General features: G+C 45.6%; 1 protein-coding gene across 1 annotated transcript; it reads left to right on the top strand.

The window, feature by feature from the left end:
• Positions 1-1,227: 1,227 nt before the first annotated feature.
• Positions 1,228-24,626, top strand: ANKMY2 (ankyrin repeat and MYND domain containing 2). Its single transcript, XM_086468194.1, has 10 exons — positions 1,228-1,326; positions 4,417-4,481; positions 12,054-12,192; positions 14,062-14,160; positions 16,252-16,412; positions 17,521-17,735; positions 18,850-18,985; positions 20,792-20,920; positions 21,349-21,490; positions 23,760-24,626. The coding sequence occupies exons 1-10, from the start codon at positions 1,260-1,262 to the stop codon at positions 23,981-23,983; spliced, it is 1,377 nt and encodes a 458-aa protein (XP_086324320.1). The 5' UTR covers positions 1,228-1,259; the 3' UTR covers positions 23,984-24,626.
• Positions 24,627-26,853: the final 2,227 nt, after the last annotated feature.

Raw genomic sequence — 26,853 nt, 5'->3', positions numbered from 1 at the left:
AAGGCGCTAACAAAAGGCACCGCTCTCAATACCCCAAACGCGCTGTTTCTCTTCCCAGTTTATCAAAGTCCGTTTCCTTTCGGAGACACGACGCCGTGACACAACCGGGCCTTTCATTCGGCCGCTTTAGCCAAACAAACAGCTTTTCCTGCCGGGGAAAAACCCCACGCCACCAAACCCACGCCATGAACAGGCCAGCGCGCCGTCCCCGCGGAAGGAAAGGAGGACCGCGGGGCACCCGGGTGGGCCACCCGCGGGTGCCAGCCCGCCCCGCCCCGCCCGCAGACCCACCGCCGCCCGCTCCGGGGCTTTCCAGCGGGCTCCCCCGCGGCAGGCGACCCCCGCGCCCGCCTAACGCCAGGGACGCTTCGCCCCTCGCAGGGGCCGGACAAGCGAGGGCGACCGGGGCCGCGCAAACCCCCGCACGGCGGCATTTCCACGGGCGGGCTTCCCCCGCCAGCACCCGGTCGGTGCCGCCCGGACACGCGATGGCCGCCGCGCACAGGCCCCGCGCCGCCCCTCACCCTCGCCCGCCCGCCGGGAGCTGCCCCGCCGCCCGCCCGCCCGGGCAGCACCGCCGCGGGGCTGAGGCGCCGCTCCCGCCCCGGAGCGGCCGCGCTCTCGGCGGGTCGGCCCGGCCGTAAGGGGCGGCTCGGCCGTGAGGGGAGCCCGCCCGCCCGCCGCACCTGTCCGGTGGTTGCGCGGTCCGGGGAGGGGAGGGCAGGCGCGGCGGTGGCGGCGGCGGCGGCAGCGGCAGCAGACAATGGAGGAGTGAAGGACAGACACATTGACACACGGGCGCCTCTGCGGCCGCCCCCTCCGCCAGGCCGCACCACTCCCGGCACCTCCCCGGGGGGGGGGGTAGATACTGAGGAGGAGCCGCTGGGAAGGCAGAAAGCGCAGACAAAAGAAAAACAAACGCTCTCGGCTTCAAACCGAGGGATAAGAGAGGAACAGGCTTTTTCTCTCCGCCAGCGCCGAGCTGGGAAGTTGGCGGAGGGAAGGGGAATCCCATCTTCCCCCCCGCCTCGGCGGGGATGGTTTACCCCGCGGCCGGCCTCTGGCAGGGCGGAGCTGTGGGAGGAAGTCGCCATGAGGAGCGGGGCGGGGGCGGGCGCTGCTGGGCGGGCGGCAGGGAGGGGGCGCTTACGGGGCGCTGCCGGGCCCGGGCGGTCGTTGGGCCCGGGCTGAGCTCGGCCTCGCCGGGCGGCACCGTTCCGTGTCCACCTGACCGGTCCGCGGGAAGGCAGCGGGACGCGATGGCTCCCCCCAGGAGAGGTGACCTGAGCCCGGAGGAGAAGGACTTGCTGGGAGTGATCGCCACAGGTGAGCCCGGCCCGGCCCTCGCCCCTCCGCGGCGGTGGGCGGCAGCGCTGCCCCGGCGGGCCTCGCAGAGCCCGGGCGGTCCCCCCGCCGGGAGGGCTTTGCTCTCGCATCCGCTGGTGGCGGCGGGGGAAGGGTAGGCCGCGGGCGAAGGGCAGGCCGCTACCGGCCGCGCCGCGGGCTCCCCTCGGCCCCAGGCCGTGAGGACGGCGGGGCTCGTCGGGCCGCTGTTCTCGGGGGCCCGTGCTGCGGGCCCGGCTGCCCTCCAGCCGCCGCCTCTGGGCGCCGTCCCCCTTCTCCCTAACGGGGAAGATGGCTGTTCCCCTGGGAGCGAGAGTGCGCTTCGGTCGCGCCCGGGCAGTTCGTGGGGGCAGGCCGGTGCCATCAGGGGGTGCCAGGGGGGCTGCTTGCCAGGGGGGCTGCTTGCGGGGGGGGCTGCTTGCCGGGGCGGGTGCGCCTTGCTGTGCAGGTCGGGCTGGGGAAGCCCAACTGCGAGGAGCTGTGCCAAGGAAAGCTTGCATCTTGTGTGTATTAGTAATGTACGTTGACGTTTATCTAATGAAGTGTATTAATGGGCTCTGCAAAATAATGTTTTCCTGGGGAGGATCCAATTCTTTAGCCTGTTAACAGGTTTGCCTGTGTGCTCTTGCCAAACCAGGATGTCCTTGCAGTCAGGATATTCTTAAATTAACAGAACTTGAGCTTGTCCAGGGTATCATGCACCTCTTATCCACTACATTTTTATTTTGCATTTCATGTAAGCGTTGCAGTTTCACCACATTATGTGGTGCATATGCTTATTGCTGGGGGGCTTTCTGTCACACTTGGTGTAACAGTTGGGTTTTCATGGTCCAGCAACGTGAATTTCACAGCCCTGTCTAAATAGTTATGCTCTAAATGGTATTTTGAAAATTGTGAGCGATGTTTGCTAGTTGGACGTAGACTAAAACCACCCAATGTGCTTCATGAATTTCTATATATAGTTTCCTGGCAATTTGAACCCATAAGAAATCTTATTTATGATTTTGGGGCTTCACTCTGATTAAAATGTTCCTCTGTATCAGAGACACAAGCATAGGACAGTCAGCAGTGAATTTATTGTGGATCAGAATTGGTTTGATTGACTCACTTTAATCAGAGTTTCAGACCTTTGTCTTGCAGACATTTCTGTCTAACTTACCTGATGCTTATGATTAGGGTCATGGGATAATTCAGGTTGGAAGGGACCTCAGGAGGTCTCTAGGCCAACCTCTTGCTCAAAACAGGTCAGCTGTGAGGTCAAACGAGATTGCTCAGGCCTTGATCCTATCAGGCCTTGAAAACCTCCAGGGATGGAGACTGCACTGTGTCTCTGGGCAACGTGTTCCGCTGCCTGACTGGGCTCATAGTGAAAATGTCTTTCCTTGTATCCAGTCCGAAGCTTCTTTTTCTTTCCACTTCTGCCTGTTGTCTCTTGGCCTCCTACCCCACCCCGCTATGAACAGCCTGGCTCCAGCTTTAAGCTCTAGCCAATTCTCAAAGTCTGAGTTCTGTCAGTTTGCTGTCTTGTTTGGAAATCCTTCAGCGTTTTGTTACACAGAACTCTGAACTTGTAAATGTGACTTTGCTTTGCTTACATTCAAATTTACTTTGAAGCTCACCCCTCGGAGACTGGCTCTTTCTGATGTGTGCTCTTTTGCTGGGATGTTCTTCTGAAAACCACTCCAGGTCCTAAGAAGCTTCTCACAGGTTTAAAAAATAAACATATAATAAAAAAAATATTTATCTGGGGGGAGTAGGCTAGTTGACAGTGCCCTGGCTGTCAGTCAGTGTGTTTTACTGGGTCTGTATCAAGTGTATGAGATGACTCGCGTGACTGGCGTTTTTCCCCTAAAATAATTAATTAAAAAAAAAATAAAGAAAGAAACCTCTTTAGTGTAGTTAAAACACACCAAAAGCTTTATGAAAATAAATTACTGTTAGTGTTTGCAATGTTTTTTTGAAAGAAAATGAGCCAAAACTGAAGTTGCAAGAGCTGCTTTCCTGAAAATCTGCTGGAAGAGCACCTCCCTGTGATACAGGGAAGATAAACATGAAGCCTGTCATTAAAATCAGGGGTGTACTGCTTATTTTTATTAAGCACATCACTGCTCAAAGAGCTTTGCTTACGATTGAATCAGTGATCAGAAGTTTCTGTTGATTTGCAGTAAACGTCATTCCCCAAATTTAGACTCTGAATGTTCTCTTATTTCTACTTGTTTGCCTGTTGAAGCTGCAGTGACGTTAGTGAGTAGTCTTTCAACGGGCTGTAAATCAGGTTCTCAGATCTGTGGCTTAGCTGAAAGGATTCTTGTAGCACATTGAAAAATACAAAGTTAGGGCTTATTTTTCCTTGCACAGATTTTGTTCAGACTTCAGCCTGCTCATGCGTTTGGCAGTTTTCAGAAACATCAGCGATCAAGCTACCTTTGTCCTTGTCCTTTCCGCCTCTATTCCCTGTTGCCAAAAGCAAATTCCTTCCACTTTTGTGGACCTGGGAGGTGGAATGTTGCAAATTTCAAATTTGAACAGGAAAGGAGGTGCGAGTAAATAATAAAGCATGTTTCGTTCAGACCAGAAAAGTCTTTGAAATGGGATAACTTCCTTTGGTGAGAATTTAGATAGCGCTTTTAGACGTAAGATGCTCCAAAAGGGGTCAAAGTACAGAATGTGTTAAAATGCTTAGTGTCATTTTCCTTGTTCAGAATTGTTCTGGTGCTGTTTATGAAGAGACTTATTGATGTCCTGTTCTTGTGTGTGTGTAGATCAGTTATTTCACGAAAAATAATGTTTACTTCTAGTGTATACTCTCAGACTACACTTTGATGTTATAACTTCTTGGCTTTTAGGTCCTGGAACAGAACACTGTTCATCCCTAAGGCTCTTCACTAAGTGCTACTGATTTATTGGTGGTTCACCTCCATCCCAAGTGGTTAATCTACAAAGATTGTGAATCAAATTAGGAATGGAACTGATCTTTTTCCTTTTGATGCTCAATTTATTTCCTTTCTCACCCCTTTTCTCTCTCTTTGTGTCTTTTTTTTTTTTTTTTTTTTTTTCTTTCTCTGATTAAAGGAAACACCGAAGAGGCTGGAAGGCTACTGGGCAGCAAGAATGTCCGTGTCAATTGCTTGGACGAGGTACAGTGAAACTGTAGGAGCGTTATGCTGGATTTAGCAAGGAGAATACTGGGTCTGAAGGCCTTGTTGTTCAATAACGTTGCTGTACAGCCTACTGGTAATCAGAGTTATTCTGAAGATGCTTCCAGCTTGCAGCTGAGTAATGAACCTTTGAAGAGCTTTTATTTTTTTTAAAAAAAGCAAATTTAATGATTGATGTTACTTAAAGTACTACACTGTTTGTATTTTCTTTCAAGTTCCAGCATGAGCTTTGGTGTCTGTAAGGTAAGATGAACGCTGCAGCAAGACACGTGGGGGTGCTCCCTGACCTCTTGTCACCTCACCAACCTATAGTCCCTCTGCTTAGGTAAAGCAGACAGTGTGGATAAAGAATACCTGTCCCTCTCTCATGCCTGCCTCTCGTCACCCAAAGCCTGATCTTTGCAGAACCATAAACGTGCTCAGAGAGCGAGCAGTTAGGGCAGAAGTGGAAAACACAGTCTTTGGCAGAGGTGGATGTGATGGACACGTAGAAGGTCCGATCTTTAAGTGCTGCGTGAAGATGGGAGGAAGTTCGTAGAGAGAGGAACCTTGTGTGATGTTCATATGTTTCCTCTTTGTCTTTTTACAATGTTTTTCTAAAGCGTGCAACGTTAACACGAAGCGTAACGTGGAAGAAAAGCTGTAATTGCCCACCACGTGTGTTAGATAAGTTACCCATGTAAATGGCAGTTTGTGGTTTCTTTCCCAGCTTTATAATTTCATAGGATCTCTGGGAATTTCAGGCTGGAAGGGACCTCAGAAAGTCTCTAGTTCAGGCTCCCACTCAAAGCAGCTTCAGTTTCGAGGTCACATGAGGTTGCTTCGAGCTTTATCCTCTCTGGCCTTGTAAACCTCTGAGGGTGGAGACTGCACAACTTGTTCCACTGCCTTGCTGGGCTGACGGTGAAAATGTCTTTCTCTTCTGTCTGAACTCCTGTTTCATCTTAGGCTCGTTGTCTCTTGCCCTCCTGCCATCGTAACTGAAGAGCTTGGCTCTGTCTTCTCCATGATTTTCCTGTAGGCACAGGCAGGCTGCTGGTGGGTCCCACAAAGCCGTCTCTTCTCCAGGCTGACCAAGCCCAGTTCCTGCAGCCTCTCTTCACTGCACGAGTGCTAAAGTTCCCACCGTATCTTGGTGGGACTCTGCGAAACTCGCTGCAGTTTATCCATGTCTTTGTTGTACTGGAAGGCCCAAAATTGGACAGGGTGTTGTAGATGTGATCTCATGAATGCTGAACAGGAGAAATTATCACTTCTTCAACTGGGTATCTTCGAGGAACATTGTTAGTCTTTTTTGTGCTGCCAACGGATCCATTTTCTGATTGTTCTTAAATACAGTTAGATGTTTAAACCATAATTTCTAATGTGTGAATTTCAACAAGCTTCTGACAAACTAGTCAAGCTAAGCTTTACTGTAAACTTTAGAAACCCGAGATACAGTGTAAGTCTCTTTGCAAATGTGCTTTATTGTGTGGATTTTACAAGCTTTTCTTTAATGCCGTTGCTGAACTAGTGCTGTACGACTGTCCTGCAGAATTACTGCTGGGAGGATGTGGTTTATTAATAGAAACCATAACTGAGTTATGCCTCAGGCTATTGTTAAAGAAGAAATCGTATTAACAATACTTGCCTAATGCTCACAGCTGACTACATCCAAGGCACATAGGACTTAAGAAGTTCAAGCAATGGACTTCTTGCAGTCCCCTTTTTATCCCTGAGAGTGGTGTGTAATGATGCCTATTGAACAGGAAAGGGTTTGCATTTCCTTAGGATTCTTAATCCATCAGTCATCTCACATCAACTTTTAAGATTTTTTGTATTGTAAAACATTTTGCCTCTAATGTGTTATTTTAATATCTATCCATAAATAGAGTGTGTGAAACCCCAGTTAAACATGAGCTTCATCTGTTACTCAACGTTGCCACAGCTGGAGACGGCTTTGAATGCGTTGGGTCTTATTTTCTTCCTCTGCTGCCTTAGCTGTTTGTCCTGAAATTCACATTATTATTTATATTATTACTGTTACTTATTTTTATTAATGTTAAGAAATGAGGAAGCAGCCCTGAAAACTGAATGCTTAGATGCTGAAATGGGAGCACAATTCAGTTGGGAACTAAGAACTCCTTTGCTTCCTTAAAGTCCTTTTTACATGAGAGAATCCACAGAAGGAGCAGAGGTTTAATGTGATTCTCTCTTCTATGTGTGGTACAGCAAACATGCAGTCACAGTTTAATAATTTCGACAGGCTGGAGAACCCACAGTGTCCAGAAGGAGGCTGTGACATACTGCGATTCCTGGTTTCAAAACATAAGCATGTAAGATGTCCCTTTATTTTTGGGTTTGACTGTATATTCTAACTGCTCACATCTACTGTCTTCTAGGTTAAACACTACCAACAATCAGCAGTCTTTTTTTCTCTCTGTACCTTTAGGCAAGGACTCACGTCTTTAACATCAATGCATTGACTTTTTGAGTATCTTGCCCAGAGTTGCGTTTCTTCAGCACCTGAGCTATAATCATGAGTTTTCAGAGTCTTTTCCAGTTGTCTCAGCTTCTCCCTTCAAAAAATGTAGGCATGAGCTGGATACAGTATTCCAGTGTTGCATCTGCTGTTGTTACATGTATTTAAACACCCAAAAATGGCTCCTCTAAGTCTCTTTGCTTTTCCTGCCCGTGTGCCAAGACTCACTCACCCTTCACCTCCTCCTGCCTGCAGTGCTCCACTGGGAGCTGTAGGTCACTTGAAAGCAGAGTAAGACTCTTTATTCAAATCAATTTCACAGCTGCCCATCTTCCAGAAGGGTGTAGATACCCAGCAGATACTGTCTTGTTTTTTCCTGCCATCCTTTCTGACCAAACCAATTTTTTTGTTGTTGTTTTTTCTTTGTGCCTTCAGGTAAGAAAGGAAGGGTATTTAGGCTTAATCACTCTCTTTATGAAAATGAAGATATACATAGCTCTTCCGCAGAATTGGTCTTTAACAGTTCAACTGGCAGCTTTAAAACTTCAGGGGCATTTAAGCTCAGGTGTCCCAAGTTATTATGACAAATACAAGGGCCGTGGAAATGGATGCAAAATAAACACAAATCTCTTTCATTTCAATGCACACTGCTTAGTCATTTTTTTTTGTCCTCTTTTAGACAGAGTGGTTGCCAATTTGGAAATGTATGGAGGAAAGTGTTGAGGAATTTCCTTTCCCCTGGGAGTACAGAGCTTGTAAATAGTGTTGTAACTTCGTGTTGGCTGTTCGCTGACTTTAACTCCACCCGTTTGCAGGGCGAGCCGAGATCTTTCAGGTTATTCTGGAAAGGCAGTCTAGAGGAAGCACATGGTTTCTCTAGCTGTGGAAGTTTCCTCCAGCCATGCTGGTTGTTACGGTTGCAAAGGAGCACTGTAGTACTACAGTCCTGTATTTTCTGCAGATCAAGCAGAACAACTTGACCTGAAAAGGCTTCACAGCTTTTCTGTGTTTAAAATAATTTTAAGGTCGTTCATAATCTTCTTATGTACAGAACTGTCATTTGGCATTAGCAGCATTACTTTTTCCCTCTAGCTTGGTAATTCAGCTGCTCACTTCTGTGATAAAACACATCTTTTGGAAACAGTCCACTTCTATGTGCTAATTACGGAACTGAATACTTGCTGGGAATTACAGCAGCAGCCTGCTTATTAGCCTATGAGATAGCTTTACTCGTACTGATTATGTTCCATGGAGAGTTCTTCAGTTAACCTGTCTTGCTATTCTAGTGTGGACTTCCTGTGCTAGCAGGAAATACTGGATCCTTGGCCTTTGTTGAGGAAAGAGTTCTGTCTTTTGATGTTTTTTACATAGTATGTCAAAATACACAAGTTCAACAGCTATTAAGAATGATCTGGTTTCAGTTCAGGTCGCTGACTGTTGGAGACTTTAACTTTTCATCACTGCAGGTGAACAGAAGGTTCATCAGAGGAATGTAATGGGTTACATACGTGAAAGCAACCGCTTGGCTCAGGGTGACTATAGAGGAGGAGAACTAGAGCTATGACCAGCCCTCACTAACAGTATTTCCTCTTCCAATTAGTTCATACTTAGCTATTGCTGACACTGTGCATGCATGTGTCTGTTGACTACCTTCCAAATCCTGCTCACAGTAAGTTTAAGATAGGTAAGGGCAACCTTATTCAAAAGCTGTAAGGGTGAAACTTCTAAAGGCTTGAGTCCAATGCAAGTTCAAGTCGTGCATTTCTAGACTGGCAGCATTCAGTACCATGTCAGAGACATTTTTACAATCCAATTTTCCAAATACCCACCTGAACCTGTCTTAATGAGTTGGTCTAATTTCCGTAGTGCTGTTCCTTTTTGTTTAGGAGAGTTGATTGTGAAGACATACATCAACTCGTACTTCTGTGTTCCTTGTGGCACCTGCTATTTTTGCATCATTTGTTTCCTTTTTAGTAAATTCCCAAATATTGTCTCAAATAAAAGCCAAACCTACAGTCTGTGTTTAGTTTGTAATTTTTCTGAATTAATAGAACTGGTATAGTTGCCTGAATGGAAAGAATAAAATAGGACACTGGGAATGTCGGGACCACTTGGATTCCTTTTTTCTCTGAGCAGCATGAGACTGTGTGGCTGCTTCAGTAGCCAATAATCAGCATGTTTTCCACAAAACAATGGCTTTTAAAAATATAAATGTCATGTCTGTGGTGTTACATGGTCAGCCTGAGTGCTCAGAGTACTCGCAACACAGTCTGGTTTTCTGCCAGATAGGCACAGGGCACTGGGATGCAAGATGGTCTCTGTGTGTGTTGTTTGTTTGTTCCCTGGCTGCCCCACGCTCCCCCATGCCTCTGGTCAACGAAGGCTGAGAAACGAGTGTGGCTGAAAACTTCCTCCGTAGTTCCTAGAAGGCAGAAGGTTGCTTTTCCAGTTTATAATCTTTAAAGACTTGTGTGTCCACAGGATGAACAAAAACACCCCTCCCAGGTGCTGAAGAGAGATGGACTGACCTGCTTTCTTCTTCCCCTGCTTCTGGTGGTGGAGTCCAACCCCTCCCTGGTTCTGGTGCTCACCTGCCCCTCCTGCCTCCCCACGCATCCTTTTCTTCCCATATTAGTGGATTCAGCCCACTCACCCCGTAGTATTTTTTCTTCAGTTGGCTCCCCCACCATGGCAGCATTAGGTCAGCTTAGCTCTTGGAATCTACACCTCTCCGTCTGCTTCTGGTGTATTTTCAGCATCAGGAACTGGGAAGGGTGGCGTGCCACGGCTGGGCTGGCTGCGCCCTGAGGCACAGCCCCATTGTGCCGGGGAGCCCCCGTGGGCTGAGGAGCTGAAGAACCTGGCCAAGCGAGGTGCCCAGCAGTATCGAAGGGCGCTGCAAACTATTCCCCTTGTGCGGTCAGACATGGAGGGAATACTTGCAGCCCTGCACAAGGCAGCAGCTGTTAATTTTGCTCTTGTAAACCACGTAACATCCCTGCAAAGCAAACCAGAAACTGGGAAAGACTCATTTTTGACCTAGGGAAGGAGGTTAAAAGACTGGATATTTGATCAGAAGAATGTTACACAGTAGCTGCTAGAAAACGAGTTCTTCACCCTGTGTTCCATACAGGAGCAAGAAATGATTCGTTTCATCTGTATGCTTAATAAACTGGCTGCTAGCGTAGTCTTTTAAGGCTAGGTTGTATTGACAATCTGAATGTCATCTGTCAGAAAACAGACTGTTGCTGGACCTGTCTCTGATATTCAGCCTGAGAAGGGGATTTTAGTCTCTTCAGTCATTTCAGGACATAATCCAGGATACCAGGCTTTTCCAGCTCAGCTTGTGCCTAGCCTGTCCCTCTTTTGTTTGCTGTGAATGTGAAGGGTTGATATTAGCGTGACTTTAAATGCAGTTTTCTAGGAACTGTCCATGTGTTTTCTGCTCAATATGGTTTTTTTTTTTATCCACGCCACAGCCTGACACTTTCAAAATTTAATCAAAAGCTTTTTAAAAAGTTTCCCAGGAGGAGGGGGATGACAAAAAAGCCCAACTGGCATTCAAGATATAATCGAACTTGAAGACATCGTTTTCTTAAAGTTCCTTCTCCAGTCAATACGCTTACTGTGTTCATGATATAATATAATATGATATCATATAGATAGAAAACCTTTACCTTTATAGGACTGCAAATGAAAGCTAGCAAAAACGACCACAAATTTGTTTTGTGCCTGTGAAGCGATCTCTTCGGGTCTTTTGTTTCTTTAATGGCAGTTTATACTGCAGTTTAGCACAATATTTCAGGTTACTAAAATACAATGCATCAAGCAATCATTTTTTTTATTGTTTTCAGTTAGGATGGGGAAGAATGAAAATATAGTACTTAAAAATTGTTACTATAAGTATAACTTTCCCAATTTCCCTCACCTTTAGGAATTTTTTGAAAATTATACTGATAGATTTAACTCAACTGAGTTTTATTCTGTCATAAATTGAGACAAGAAATACATTAAGGCTCTAACTGACGATTACATTATTTCAGAGCATCACGTCACCAAGTGTTTGCGGAGCTGCAGTAATGGGGTGCATCAGTGTATTCATGCCAGAGCCTTAGCCTGCAAAAAAGGGAAGAAAAGGCCATTTTGATTTCCTCCAGGGACAAACTAAAGCACACTCCCTCGTGTTCAGTGTGGGAGAGTGTTCTTGGGCACTGACTTGATGTTAAGAGGAAATAAACAGCCCGTTGGAAGCAGCGTATCAGATTCTGAAAACACAATGTCGTGCAGTTTCCTCAAACAGAAATGAGCTTCTCGCTGCCTTCTGCGAGGGAGAGAGCCCACGCTGACAATTCACCCTGGTCCTGAAGCTTTCCCCACGTCTGCCCAGGTCTGCATTTAAAGTTCCACCAGCGCAGCTCTAACAACAGCTCAGAGCCTCTGTTTGGTGCTGGTGCAGCTTATCAGAAGGCGAGGTTTGAGGCTGCGTGGTGGGAGCTGCGCACCTTTACGAGGGCTGCCAGAGCTCTGGCTGACGGGAGGTCACAGGCCACAGGGTGAATAAACGGGAGAGAGGAGGGCAGCTCCGTTTCCAGTAATCCTGACTAAAACCGAGCGAGGTGGGTTTCAGAAACTGCAGCTCTTTGTAATGGCAAAACCAAGAGCCCATTCCTAATTTTCTTGTCGCTTTTTGTATAGTGCCGGGGAGAAAAGAGCTGACTTGGGAACGTAACGAATTCTCCCAGATGAGCGTTTCCTGCTAGTGGAAGCATTAGTTGTCTTTAACACCGATGTCTTGCACAAAAGGCCAGTGACAAATCGGTGGTAAATGGTTTTCACTTCTTCAGCGCTGGTCTGTGTTCAGATATATAGCCCAGCCTAGTCGGAAAAGCGACATGGAAACGGAAAATGTACCGCATGTTAGTAACTGTATTTTCCCACAAAGATTTTGTGACCTTTTCTGTTGCTGCTAACTTAAATTTATTACGTGAGGTTTTGGTCGTTACACTGAATACGCATGTACAAGTAAAAATTGTCAGTGGTCCGAAGACCAAGAGGTAAAAATGCTGCTTCCTTCCTCTTTCTGTTGGTAGCATGGTATGACCCCTCTAATGCACGCAGCGTACAAAGGGAAGGTAGACATGTGCAGGTTGCTCTTGCGACACGGAGCTGACGTTAACTGCAATGAACATGAGCATGGATACACTGCCTTGATGTTTGCTGGACTTTCAGGTAACTTCTTACTAAACTTAGACCACTGATTTTTATGACGTTGATGGGTACAATTTGCCGTAAATTAATAGTTTAAGGGAAAATGTTGACATGCTTTTATTATTCAGGTTTGCTGTTACTTGTGTGAACCGTGCAAATACTTCAAGACCAGTAGCATCACCAGGGCAGTTGAATAGCAGAGCTACTGTTCAGGCTTGGGCTCTTTTTTCATATAAAAATTGATTTTGTGCAGTGCTTTTGAGGCATATAGTCTATCTGTACTTTGTCCTGTGTTACAGATCTCAAAATTCAGTCTCCTGTGATAGTTTTTTTGTGCAGTGGGATACGTTCTGTTTAATTAGACTGAGTTACGCTGAAAAAGATGCTGCACCGAACTGCCTTTTTGGGACTACAAATCAGTAGCTTTTAGTAATATTTGAGGCTTGTCACATCAACCCAGTTATTTTTCAAATTTTGCCTTTCTTCTACATAATTTTTGCTGTTATCTTGTGGGCTTTAAAAAATGTATTTAGTAAGTTTTAAAAACATGTTTTCTCACATTATAATTTTCCCTCTTCTCTTACATTTTTTTATTTTTCATGAGAGTGCTTATAGCTGCATGTGCCCTCTCCTGTCTCAAGTGGTGGTTTGCAGCTTTCCTCTTGCTGTTCTTTTTCCCTGATGAAAGGAACAATTATTTCCTTGGGTGAGAAAAAGACACTACAGAAAAACCCCACATTCTGGGGTAAAGATTAGATTTGGGAATATGAGGTTATTTCAAGTAGCTTCTTTAACTGGGCCACTTATGTCTTCCCCAAAAGGAGATTCTAGGGAAGTAAGATTTCTTAGCAGGTAGAGCTTAAACTCTGCCTTCTGTCATCCTAAGTACAGAAAAGTATGAACCTTAACTGGATCATCAGCTTGTTTTTCTGCTAAAATTTTGGTAAAAACGTTTGGGAAGTGACGGTGTTCCGTGGCATTGAGCAGTATCAGGCCTGCAGCAGAACAAACTCTTAGAGGCTGTTAAATGACTGCAGCTTTATGGAAAAAGCTGGGGTTTTACCGTTTTCTCACAGCTGAGCTTTTAACCTGCCATCCTGCCTTTGAATGCTTCCGAAGGTTGACTTTAAGGTCTCACCTGTGGGCGCAAAAGGTACATGAGCATTACTGCTGCAATTCCCTCTGGTTTTAAACCAGAAACATTTGTTTCCATCCACCACCCCCTTATTTTTTTATGTTCACTTTTCATTACTTAGCATATGCACAAAAACTGATAAAGTAAGAATACCCTTGGAAGCAGAACCAGCACAAGTGGTGACAAGTGTCCTTATTAGTCTCTGAAGGGCACCAATTAAGTCATCTAATCTTCCCATCAAATTTTAGCTCCATTTTACTTGGTATTTATCCCAGTCTGAACACCCAGTTCCCGCTGTGGAGAAAGGAACAATCTGTTCTCTTCTCTATGCTCCTGCTGCATAATAGTACTGGATTTGTTTTTCTTCTTAGAATAGCAAATGTTTTAGATGAACTGTCAAACGAGATTAGTAGAATTTGCTTCTATACTGCTACCCAGAGGGACCAAGCTCGCTGTAGTTACATGCCTCTGACTTCCATAAGCTCACGGGGAGCTGAATGTGCATTACAGGGAGCAGTTATACCCTGCCTGAATTTAGTTTTTGCTTTGATTTGACCCTCTGGGACCAGAAATAAGGAGGCAGCACTGTGCCTTTCTCTTAATCCGTTCTTAAAATAATGACCTTAAGAACATTCATTTCCCTCAGCGTTATTCCTGCTCTTTAGGAAATCCACTCCTTGTTTTTCTACAGCATAAAGAATTACAAGTTCTGGTTTGTTCTCTTTCGTTCCCCGTATCTTCCCCCCCAAATTCAGGAAACAAAGAAATCACCTGGATGATGTTAGAGGCTGGAGCAGAGACTGATGTTGTCAACTCTGTGGGAAGGACAGCCGCTCAGATGGCCGCTTTTGTGGGTAAGGTGGAAAGTCTGTTATCATTTCCTATATCCCTACAGAAGACAAATGTGAGGTTCTGATGCTTTTTGTTGGGGAAACATGATTTAATGACCTGTTCTGAACGGACGCCGTGGTTCAGCTTTTTTTTTTTCCACGTCTCATCCTGTAACGGAGTCCATTTGTGTTCTGTTCCCGTGCTGCGTTTCCTAAAAGGACAAATGATCTTGTCTGCAAGAACAGCTGCTGCTGTTCTCCAAGTGGGCAAGTTTTCACAATGTCATCACATGTCAGATAGCGAGAGGGAACAGGTAACGCTCAAGGTGTCTGGAGCGCAGGGCCAGGAGCGTAACTGGAGCTTCCTTTGTGGGAAGGACCGACCGTCGTGCTGGGAGTCGGGGACTCTCGTCGTCTCGAGGTGCCTCCTGCCCTTCTCCCTCTGCGCTGGGGAGAGGGAGAAGTCTCGGAACTTACTGCTGAGGGAGTCGGTGCGTACGGACCTGAACTGGGCTGGAACAAGGTGAAAGGTCTGTCGTTCCAGTACGCTGCGTGGTCCTTGGCAAAACGTGCCACCAGGCTGTTTTCTGTTGTTACTTTTCTTTTTCGTGGCTTTTTTTTTTTCTGAAACCCTTTTTACTTCTTTACCCACTTTGACAGTGGTGGGAGATCCCTGGATTAGGGTTCCCAAATATACCACTTTTTCCTATTTCTAGCAAGGAGGCGTGATACAATATTACCAGCAAAAGCAGAGACATTTTAATGACTCAGCTATTGCTGTCCAGATGACCTTCCCAAAAACCAAAATGAGGACCTGTATATTCACTTCCACACGACCTTCTCGTATTGTTTAAATGTCTGAGAACTCCCTCGCCAGTCCGTTGGGTGTTCTGCATTCAAGAGCTTACCTTGCCATTTACACCTGCTTCCTAGACTAGTGAATTAGTGCGGTTTCAATTTCAATCTTGCCTCATTCTGTTCTTTTAAAGAGGAAAAGATCGACGTGGCTCACTTGAGGTTCAAGCAGCAAACCCTTCGCTATTCACTTAATGTGTCAGAGAAGCCCACTCCTGTTAATTCTCCTTTGGGTTTGGAGAGTCTTTTCCAATGTGATGCTGAATTGAGTTACTAGTGAATGGGGAATGTTACCTCCAACATAATTTTGGAGAGTTCTTGTTTAAAATCTCATCACCAAGACAGAATAACTATTTTCAGGCATACTGAGATACGCTACTCTGTAAAAGTCTGAACAGTGGAATCCATTCCTCTTTTCTGTTCTCTGTCCAATCAACACGAATTCATCTGTGTGTGGGAAGTGGGGGCACTTCTTCCCCTGTGCTTTGCCTTGCGCTGTGCTCTGTTGGCTTAGAACAGTCTCTTCTAAAGCAGCGGAGGGTTTTAAATGCTGGAATTTGGTCGGCCGTGTTGTCTTCTACTGATTAATAGGATTAGGGCCAAGATAAATCAATCAGTTTAAAGAATGTGGTCCTGAACTAGAGAAGCTAAATTTTACTTTCCCTTTAGCCAAGTAATCCATCATATTGTCAGATGTAGAAAACAAGAACGGGGTGTAAATTCTCTCATCTTGTTACTTCAACACAGTCCTCTTTTTTTTTTTTTTTTTTTTTGGTAAATTTTGAGCATGTTCTGTTCTTTTAATTTCTTCTGTTTTAGTTAACACACTACTATCTGTTTCAGGTCTGAAAACTTACAATTCTCCATGCAAATGTCATTAATTTTTGCAAGTCCAAAGTGGAGAGAGCTTCTCTTGAAAAATTTTAACACCAGTATGAGACTGCTGTGTAGTGTAACTTTGGGGATAATACCCGTTCGCTTAGTTTTGGATTACCAGGGAAAGAGGGTACGGGAAGGGGACGGAGTTCTCAAAACAAAAGTCCTGCCCTGCTGGGATCAGCAAGTGGCACTGGCAGAACGTACAAGAGACACACAAAAGAGTGGCAAGAGCTTTCTGTGACCAGTGCAGAGCGTTACCGTGCAAAGCCCCTCCGGGGGTGATTCTCACCTGTATTGCTTATATTTGATTTGGGTTTAGGTCTTTTTTTGTGTTTTCTTTCATTTCATTGGTGATTTTCTTTTTTTCTTGTGTGCCTTTAGGCCAACATGACTGTGTGACCGTCATCAACAACTTCTTTCCACGGGAAAGGCTGGACTACTATACTAAACCACAAGGCTTGGATAAAGAACCAAAGCTGCCAGTAAAATTAGCTGGGCCCCTACACAAAATTATTACTACGACTAACATGCATCCTGTTAAGGTGGGGTAACACGTAACTCGTGTGTGTGTGTGTTGGCGTGGGAACTGTTTCTTCGTGTCAGAAAGTGTTCAGCTCCTCTGAGGGTCCAGCTGAGATCAAAAGTGTTATGCGTTAATTCAGATGCTTCTGAAAATGAGAGAGAATCAGGCTCAACATTTAGATGTGATTAAAAAATTAAGCTATTTCAGTGCTTATTTACACCAGATTGTTGAACTAACACCTTTAAGTGGAGAGATTCTTGTTTTTTACATTGATAACCATAAACAGCTTTCTTTTTTGGCTTTTTTTCCTAGCCCCACTTGAAGTGGAAACATAAACTCATTTCCTATCTTAACAAAATCTCATTGTTCTCTCAATGCTTGTCTCGGCATGTATCTTCCTGCCTTCATCCCTGATTCACCACAGTCACATCTACTGCTGCTGCTGTTTCTGACAGTATGGGCAAGAGACACGTATTTCCCAGCACATTTGCTGAAAATAATGTCTCTTATGGTTTATTCCTCCAGTGCAGTTTGGAGAAATTAATATACCTAAATTCAAAGACAAGTTCCTTGGGCTTGCCGTTATAAGGCAGGAATGTGTCAGGAGTTGCCAGGCGGGCATCTGCAGTACATACAAACAGTAGTGCACCGGTGGCAGCTGGTTTAGTGAGCAGAGTAATCGGTTTCCTCTTAAACTGGTTAGTTCGGTGCTTTACTGGTCTCCCTGAAGTACTCCGAGGCGGTGGTGTGTTCTGTGGAGCTGCTTAAATCATACAAGTCCAGTTTATTGTAGGTGCTCAAAAGGAAAGAGATTTTTAGGACAGTGTGTGGGAGTTTCTGTAACTGTTTTATTTGGAAATGGTTTTGATTCTTCAGGTTCTTATTCTGAACAAAATCCTTACTGCTTTTATAGCAGTCTGAACTTTAAATGTCTTGTCTGGGAACTGTGGATTACAGTATATAAAATAGTCATACTAAATAGTGACTGAGAAAAGAAGATGGAAGTAGAGAAATAGTAGAAACTGCACTGAAATTTAGCCACGATGAGCTATATAACCTGTATAAATGCTAAAGCACAAGTTTAAGAGTTCCTGATTGGCTCACATTGTCTTCAATCTTTCTCCTAGATTGTGATGCTGGTAAAAGAGAACCCTCTATTGGCCGAAGTAGAAGCACTGCAGAAATGTTACAGGGTTCTGGATCTGATTTGTGAGAAATGCATGAAGCAGAAAGATATGAATGAAGTACTGGCTATGAAAATGCACTACATCAGTTGCCTCTTCCAGAAATGCATTACGTTTTTAAAAGAGCGAGAGGATAAACTAGACGGATTTATCAAAAGGTACGTGTTTGTGCAGGGAGGGCTGAGGGCGCGTGTGCCGACCAGCTTCACAGACAACTGTAACGGCAGATTGGGCTGTCTTGGGTAAAGGCTGTGCCAAGTACGTTTTGAAATCATCCCAGCTGCAGTCACTTCAGGGCGGCACCGACTCCCTGTTTTCTGTCTGAAGTGGCATTGTCCTTTCCTGGGGTGCAAAGGAAACATTCCTAGAGTTTCTGCTCCCTGCTGGAACTGGTTAGAGCTTGGCAATCCCACAGACGCTGCGAAGCAGCAAAGAGCAACATGTGGTGGAGAAAAAGGGGAGTGATAGGCTTGAAAAGAGAATTTCCCAATGCCTGATAGGGATCATCTGGGAACGTTTCTCTTGCCGTTTTGCTCTCCGGCAGTCATACAGGGTGAGATTCTTTTCAAAAACACTGAAGCAACCGCAAACTGCAGATCCCACCGGCTCTGGGTGAGACTTGGACTCTTAAATCACTTAGACAGATCTTCAGAACCCACTTGGAGTTACAAAACCAGCAAACCAGCTGCCTGATCTTCAGTGCCAAAGCGGCCTGGCTTTTGGAAGGGTGACTTTCCCCCTAGACCTCCATGGATTGCTGCGTGATACTGGAAATAAATTACAAAGTCGGCTTTCACGGTCTGAAATCAAACAGTTCATCAGTGATCCGCAGAAAAGAGTGGGAGCCAGCTAGAGACATGCAGAGGTGTCAGGGCTTTGACACGATATGGCACGTCAGTAGAGCAGAATTTGGATTTTAGGGGTGTGCCACCTTCAGCGTGGGGTTGTACAATGCTCATTTTTAAACACAACAAAGCATTTGCTGCTTTAGTCGGATGTAGGTACTAGTCTACCTGTAGATGTGTGGTTGAATTCGTAACTGGCACTTTCAGAGCATGCATTTAGTTATTTTATATTTCGTAATGAATGTGCCTTAGAATAAAAATAATTTCATTTGCATTTTGAACACTTTTATGTATAAAGTTGCCAAATTATTTTGAATTCTAATTCTCCTCTATAATTTGAAAGAGGACAAGAGTACAGCGTGCTGTGTATTTGTTCTTGAACACTTACTGTGTGATTTCTTCTTTGATTTCAATTTAAAAAATTTAGTCTCCTGAAAGGGAGAGAGAAAGATGGTTTCCCTGTATATCAAGAGAAGCTAATTCGAGAAAGTATCCGAAAGTTCCCTTACTGTGAAGCTACGTTGCTCCAGCAGCTCGTGAGAAGTATTGCTCCTGTTGAAATAGTAAGTTTTTCCTACCAAGAAAATACTTCCTAAGCAACTTGCATGGTCAGTTCAGTTTAAGCTAAGCCATCTTTCTGTTTCTCAGCTTCTGCAGGGCGTTATATTAAGCAAAGGGTTTTGATGTCCCTGAACCCTCTGGCAAACTGGAATTTTATTTTACACGTTGCAGGAAAATGCTCTAAAATACTTTAATGAGGAGTTTTTTCCTGTGCCCATAATGAATGCTTAAATACCTCAGCTTTTTACAGACAATTGAATCGATTCGTTTCTCTGTCGGAGCTTTCTTTTCCTGCTCTGGGATGTCTGCTCGGGTTTTCTTTGCCAATTCACTTTTACAAATTGTAGATTCAGACACAGATGAAACTCATTTCACGCCCTTTTTTTTCCACAATGTCTAAACTCAATTTAAGATCGACTCATTTCCTAGATTTCATGCATTCGTTATTTCGGGCGTACACAGAAAGTTGGTAATACGTGGTGGTAGGAAGAGAAGAAACATTCTGTGAAGCTCCTTTTTTCACAGGGAGAGGCAAGATGATGCAGTACAGAGCAAAATGCGTATCTACGTTAGGAAATCAAAGTTACAAATAAAAAAATCTCCCTTCAGTTTTCTTCCTACGCCTTTGCTTACACACTCTTCGTTACAGCACTACTAATTAGTTCAGAGTAAATCTACACAAGAAATGCTGACTGTGCTTTTTTAAGAATGTCCGTTCTGGTCTCCGAGAGCTGTGTGCGCTAACGCTGGGGAAGTGGGACCATTTCTGTGATGTGCTTGGATTATGCTGAGTGAATCAAAAATAGCCTCCGTCTTAAGTGGCTCTGAGTCTAAAATGTCCTGAGGCTTCATGCAGCCCCCACTGTTTGTCCGAGCCAGGGAAACGAGCGCAGTGTGAAAACGTCAGCCATCGCGCTGCATTAGGAGACGTTTTCCTTCCTGTCCCTTTTCCCTCGGAAGAGCTCGCAGGCTCTTCTGCCTTTAAACAAGTGCGGGTTGCTAAGGTGGGTCTCTGCGTTCCGCAGAACGGGAAGGGGGGAGATGCTGCACGTGTTGATTTGGCTGGAAGCCTTTGGCCTTCGGCGTGCCCGGTTGCTTGGAGTCAGGCTGGGCATCTCGGCGTTGTCGCAGCGGTACCGCTCGTGCATATGCCATGGAAGCTGAACAGTTTAAGGATTTACTTAGAGCTGGAGCAACTTGGCATTTTTTTTCCTCTAATGTTTTATGTCATTGCCCAAAAGAATAATCTTAATTTATGGTTATTGGTAAAATGCACTAAATCTCAGTGCTTGTATTGCATGGGAAAGATACTGCAAACGATATCCAGACAATAACATGCCAGTAATTGGTTTGAAGCTTTTGAGTTCTGACGACTTGGTCTGTAGCGCCTCAGCACGCTGAGCCCAACAGCGTGTCGGCGACTGTGAGACGCCTTTCTGTGCGCCAGCGCGGAGACGAGTCCGCTCGTACGAGCTACGGGCGGGTGACGGTGTGCAAAGAACACTGAGCTCCCTAATAGTGTTCCTCATAATTTACAGAGTAAAAACATGATAATTTTTATCCTCCCTTCTACAGAAGCTAAGGACGAAGTTGACTTAATACACAAAAAGGTATCTCACCGTATAAATGTTAAGCTGAGGGTGTTAGTTGGGGTTCTGTGGTTTAGTGCTCTGCTCTGGCTGCTCTGGCGTCTTCAGCGAGGCTGCGGTCGGCAGCTTGCGCGGCCGGGTTGGTTTTTCTCTGGTGCATTCCGCTTCAGGACGGTGTCGGGTTTTGATCCCTTTGCCACCTCTTGTCTTGCCTTTCAGGGCTCTGATCCAACAGCTTTCTCTGTCCTTACCCAAGCCATTACTGGCCAGGTGGGGTTTGTGGATGCCGAATTCTGTACGACTTGTGGGGGAAAGGGAGCAGACAAACGATGTTCAGTATGTAAAATGGTAAGAACCCATCAGTAGTCGTAACGAACCACAAAAACCAGCGCCACTGAGGTGCTGAGGGGTTTGAATGCTTCGCTGTGTAGCCGCCGTAGGGGGAATGGCATGCACGCCGACACCAGCGGCGTGTCAGCCATCTACTTCTGGGAGAGATGCCTGAAACTCCCCAGTAGGAGCACTTGAATTTCCAAGTGCGTGTGTTTGTGAACAAAGAAAGAGCAAAATTTCTGTATGTTTGGAGTTAACAAAACAAACTGTTCTTTATAGATTTTTTATATAGCTTAGAATCACTCCATAGACCTTGCAAATGTCTTAAAAATACCATTAAGTATTATACATAGGGAGATTTAACTCAGTACACTAAGAAATGCAACAATATTGTATATTTTTTTAGTACACAAAGGTGAATTGATCCCTCTGGTAACTTCCAGGTGATGTACTGCGACCAGAACTGCCAGAAAATACACTGGTTTACCCACAAAAAAGTCTGCAAGACCCTGAAGGAAATTCACGAGAAACAAGAACTAGAAGCTGCCAAAGAAAAAAGGAAACAAGAAAAAAGGCAAAAGAAAGGTCAGGATCTAGAGTTCGCTTGCTGAAACTAGCGCTGCGTTAACGGCGCCACAAGGAGCAGCAGTAACAGGTCAGACAACCTGTTGTCAGAGGTTGAAAGAGAGGTTTGTTGTAACGCAAGGGCACACCTGCGGTTGCTGGAGTCCCCGTCTTCTGGTTTGCCGGTGCCGGGCGTGTTCTGAAGCCTGGTGTTTGGCGCCAGAGTGGCGCAGGTCTCTGCAGCTACAGCATCCTGAACTACGCCGCGCTGGTGCAAAATCCAGCCCGTGCAGAAGTTTCACGGTACTCTGCCTTCCGTGGGAGGCGTCAGGGTAATGAGTTTTGTTATTATCAAGTTGGATAATCGGCAAGCAGCCCGCTCCTCCCGGTTGCAAAGGTTAACGGGGGCGTTAACTCTCTGTCCTGCTTCCTCTTTCATAATCACAGTATCGAGTTAATCGCGTTGTATACTTTGCGTGTGAAGGAAGCGAGCGTTTGTCTTTACACTGTTCGTGTTTTTCTCCCTTCAGTAAGCAAATAATAACAGAAAAAACACCTTATCACCACCCCTACCCCAGCTTACCCTGATACGATGTTTCTGCGAGTGAAATAATAGGAAAATTGGGGGTGAAACCACTTTTTTACAGCTCACTAGATTCCCCTTCCCTTGTTTTAAGGATGTGCACTGGACAAATCGCCCTTGTCTTACAAGGGAAGTATTCTTCACGTCAGCTGGACTCTAGAATCTAAAAGCAGGCTACAAATTAGTAATAAATTAGTAATTGCTAAAGTTTCCAATGGCTTCCTGTGGTGATGCCGTTACAACAAGCGTTGCTGGGGTTAACAGAGAGCATCTGTCATTCGTTAGTGTCCCCAGCCCCAACCGCTGGCACGTGGGATGAGGATGATGGTGGAGGCTGGAGGCAAGGACGCGGGAGGTCCCTGGGTGTGTCACACCCACGCAGCGAAGCGCAGCAAGCAGTGGGCAGGGCGCTGCCTCCCGTGGGGACAGACACGCTCGCCTGCAGGGGCCAAGCCGGTGGCCAGGGCCTGGCCTCTTCGGAGGGAGAGACAGGATCGCGGTGGATGGCTCTTCTCCCTCCCTCCGCAGCAAGGGAAGCTCACATTTCGTTGCTGCCCTACCTACCCGTTAATCTTCATGAACTTCTTCAGATGCGTGGCCAACGCGCCGTAGACTTGATCAGATGGTGTGTTGTTAGCAAGGGAGGGAATTCATCTTGGCTTCGGGTCACCTTGTGAGTGGTGCTGTAGCGAAGCCCTTCGTACCAACAGCAGTTTTATTTCAAAAAGCTAATAAACACCCCTAGAAATCCTCAACATCAGGAATAAAAAATAAACATAAAAATTAAAAAAAAAAAATCCACAGCTGCAACTACAAGTAAGAGTTTCAGAGCTTCCGCTGTACACAGGCCAGTGCTAAGGAAGTCTGTGCTTCAGCCTGTGCCGAAGGCGGTTGGCTCTGTAGCCAAAGGAGACCCTGGTGGGGCTGGGGCATGGTTTTAGCTGGCTGTCAATCATAACGGAGAACAAGAAGCCAAGATGAACTACTTCTAAAGGTGCCTGGGCTCCCAAATAGCCTTTCCCCTCTTCCTTTCCGGAATTGCCAGCACACAACCCCTACTTAGCAGAATCAGGGCAAAAAGTTATTTAACTTTTTTTTTTTTTTATTCTGTGAAAACATTGCTTGAAAAGTACAGGTGCGACAGCCGGTTCTGTTCCATGCAGCCAGGCCCTACATTTTAGGATGTCTCACTTCAACCAAAGTTCGTTGTGGTCAGCTGTTCATTAGCAAATAATTGCTTCAGTCTGCTGTATGCAAAAATGCTTCCTGTGTCACCACGTACGTGCCTCTCTGGGGTTTGGGGGGTGGGGTTGTTTTTTTTTTTTTGAAAAACAAAAAGCAAAACCCACCCGTACTCTTCTGTGTAACCGGCCTGCAGCCAGGCTTTGGCAAGCTGACTGCCAGCACAGCGTCAGTGAAGCGTGTTTGAACCGATCGTTAAAATAGCTGCAGTGCCCCACTCTGCCCCTCTGTATTAAAAAGGAGCATGGCTCAATTGGAGGTAAATGAATGAGCTTTGAGTAGGGTTAGTTTCAGAGGAATCTTACGCCAACTTAAGCAGAACTCGAGTGTCTTAGATCTTGGTTAAATTAATCCCTTTTGTCAGGGATGGCAAGTTTCCTGGTGTTTATTCTTCTTGAAGAATAAAGCTGTTTCCTGGCCGATGAGTTCAGCGTTTTCTGACGATGCGATTTCTCTTCTGTTCAGATGAAGCGCGACTACTCGAGGGTCATTCTCCAAGCGAAGAGCAGCCAGACCCTGGCCCAGAAGCTACCAAAGAAGTGGATCCAAATGACGCTGCTGACCGCACGGAAGAACCTGAATTGACCAAAGCGACGGAGGCACTGGCCCTGCACCCTGAGGGTCCACTGGAAAGTGAGACTCGCTTGGCTGACATTGCTCTTCAAAAAATTCAGGATGCTGAGGAGTAAGAGGCGGGGTGGGAAGGGACAAGAGTTCTGGCTGTGGCCCTGCACCTCAGGGGTCCTGAAGTACTTTTGATGCTGACCACGTGTGAGTTCTTGCAGCACGGCTTATGCAAGACTCCCTTTGAAAGACAGCACGTCTGTGTTCCTCCTGAGTTGAAGTCCTGGCTAATCTGTCTAGAAATACTTCAGGTGCTGTTGTAGATTGTCCAAGTAGGTACTAACTATCTGATAAAGACTAGAGTGGCATAGACCCATCCGTACGTCTACCAGCGGTAAGCATAGTAAAAATCGATGAGTATCAGTGGTTAATCAGCCACTTGGTGAAAAAGAAAAAGCATTTGATTTGGATTATTCCTGTTTTCAGAACCTAAAATCTATTTTAATTGTGATTTAAATATGTTTTTCTGCAAGTCGACAGAACTGTAGTTAAAAGCATTGGAAACCCAACTGTGAAATGGCTTTTTTACACCACTTTACAAAGCTTTATCTGAAGGAATTCAGCAGCCGTTAAGCTTCTGAAGATACTTGTCGGAATTCTCAACTTTTCATGACATTGCTGTAACTATTTTTGACGAGTGAGTGCACAACATTACTGTCTATTTTGTGGCAATTTTATTAAATGATACTGCTGTTGCAGATGTCTCAAGCCGACTGTGAAATGTGTGTTTCAAGAGAATTATTTCACTATTGGTTTGGTCAAAAATATTCCAAGTTTATCAAAGTCTACTGAAGGGAAGACCAGAATGACTTAAAATATCTCGATTGACAAGAATAACGGTTTCTAACTCTCAGCTTTTAGGTAAGGATGCCGTTGGGCACACTGGGATGTTGCTTATGAATTACTTCATAAACAGAAAAGATGCTTAATATTGTTCACGCTGAACCTGGTCACAGTGAGATAGACGGGGAAATCCGTGTGTGTGTGTCGGTACAAGTGGGATTTCACTTGGTCTTTTGACTAAATGCCATTTCGGGAAAAAAGCTTCCCTTAACTGCGTTGGTGTCGCTCCCATTTCCTGCCGTGTCTCATGACGTCCGTGGGAACGCCACAACCAGAAGTACCGCTTGCTGCACGAGGGTGGCAAAGGTGGAGATTCTCTGCACCGCCCGATGAGTAGCTGGTGTTTTGTACAAGGCAATATCCTTCGACTTCGAGGAGTAGGAACCACCCTCATAACCGAGGAGAAGTACTATTAATTTTTTACTATTTAATATATTGAAAGGTTTTGTTTCCTGTTCTGAAAGCTGTAAGAGTGAGGATACGTCAGTACACCCGTGCAGGGGATGCACCTGTGTTTTCATTTCAAGGATTAGCAAACTGTGAGGAATAAAGGGAAGTTTTTTAAAAGCAGGGAGCGGTGTGGCAGTTGTGTTTACTGCATCTGTTCGTGCCCCTGGGGACACACGGTGACATTCCACATGCGTGGGCCTCCCGTAGTGCGGGTGCACAGGTTTAATTTCCCGACGGTTGGCGAGAGGTGCGTGCCTGGAACGTGGGTGTGGAGGCACGATGTGGTCACCGTCCGCTCTGGGATCTGGGGGTGCAGGAGTGTGGCTGGTTCCGGATTCCACACGTAGCACTTGGGGCTCAGGGGGATGCGTTGCTCTTCAAAGTCTCTTTGAAAACGCTAGCCCTTTAGGACAAATTATTTGGGATTTCAGAAGCGTGGTGAAATCCCCAGCACCAATCCTGCTTTTCCTGCCCAAGGAACAGGGGAAAGTAGGAACATTGGAAATAGGTGCAAGCGTGGGGTTGTTGACGCAGACAATGGAGTCGCGCTTGTTCTCATGGTCACGTGAAAAGGCAGAGGCGGCAGCGAGTCTCGGAGGAGAGCCACCGCGCTCCAGGTTAGGGTCCCGGGGCGCACTGGGGCTCCGGGGCTGCCTCCGCCTTCCTCGGCTTGAGCTGGGACAGCTCTTCCATGGGAAGGTCACGGCCAATAGGTCCTGCCTAAACCTGGGGTAATGACGAGCTCTGGCCCAATCGTGAATCAGGGGAAACATCTTGTGACATGTTACTTATAAGGAACTTAAAGTACTTAACAGTTACTCCTGTAAAATGTGTATGTTCTTTTCAAATTCTATATTCTTTGGGGAAAATGTTAAAAAAGATTCTGTAATAAAATTCTTTACGTTGAAATATTGCATTGCACATTCTTTGAGCAGAAAGCTGAACCAATTCTGCGCTTCACCTTAATTTTTCTTTACTCAAAAGAAGAGAGGGGCAGAAAAATATTCCAGGCCAGAAATACCATGCCTCTAATTTTATCCAAAATTTGAAATCAATGACATTTACTCTGAAATGACATTGCTTACGACCTTAGCCTAGCTTCAAGTTCCAAATGGGATCCAGTCTGCATTCGGAGAAAATCTCTTAAATTCAGCCTTTTTCATGTCTATTACAACATGTAAGATCTACAGATTCTGGGTCTGTGAAATTGCTGCTGGGCAATGATTACATCATAGACCATGTCCATGAGCGTAGTCAGCTGTCAGAGTGCAGAAGACTCAAGGCAAACTAGGGATTACGCTTACTGAATCCTAATGGACAGTCACTGAGAGGGGGCCTCTTTAGGAAAACATGACAGCCGAAGCTTCGTTTGGTCGAGCCTCTCTGTACACTGATTCGACCTGAGAAAGTCAACATTCCTGAAAGCCAACTGAAACCAAGGTCTTGAGCTACCTTTTGAAACCATAATTTCAGGTCACCTGCACAATGCATGGAACTTTAAGGAAGAAAAATAGGGAAGCTGAAATAAAAAGGGAAGGAATCTCACGTCCAAAGGGTGAAAGGAACTGGGAGATTTAACAAAGGCCCGTATCTGGGATGGGGTAATGCCAAGCAGCAGTACAGACCTGGGAGTCATGGTAGG

Source organism: Leptosomus discolor, chromosome 7 (assembly GCF_034619465.1).
Source record: "Leptosomus discolor isolate bLepDis1 chromosome 7, bLepDis1.hap2, whole genome shotgun sequence".
Taxonomy (NCBI): domain Eukaryota; kingdom Metazoa; phylum Chordata; class Aves; order Leptosomiformes; family Leptosomidae; genus Leptosomus; species Leptosomus discolor.
Note: the sequence above shows the minus strand (reverse complement) of the source record. Positions and strands in the feature narration are given on the sequence as shown.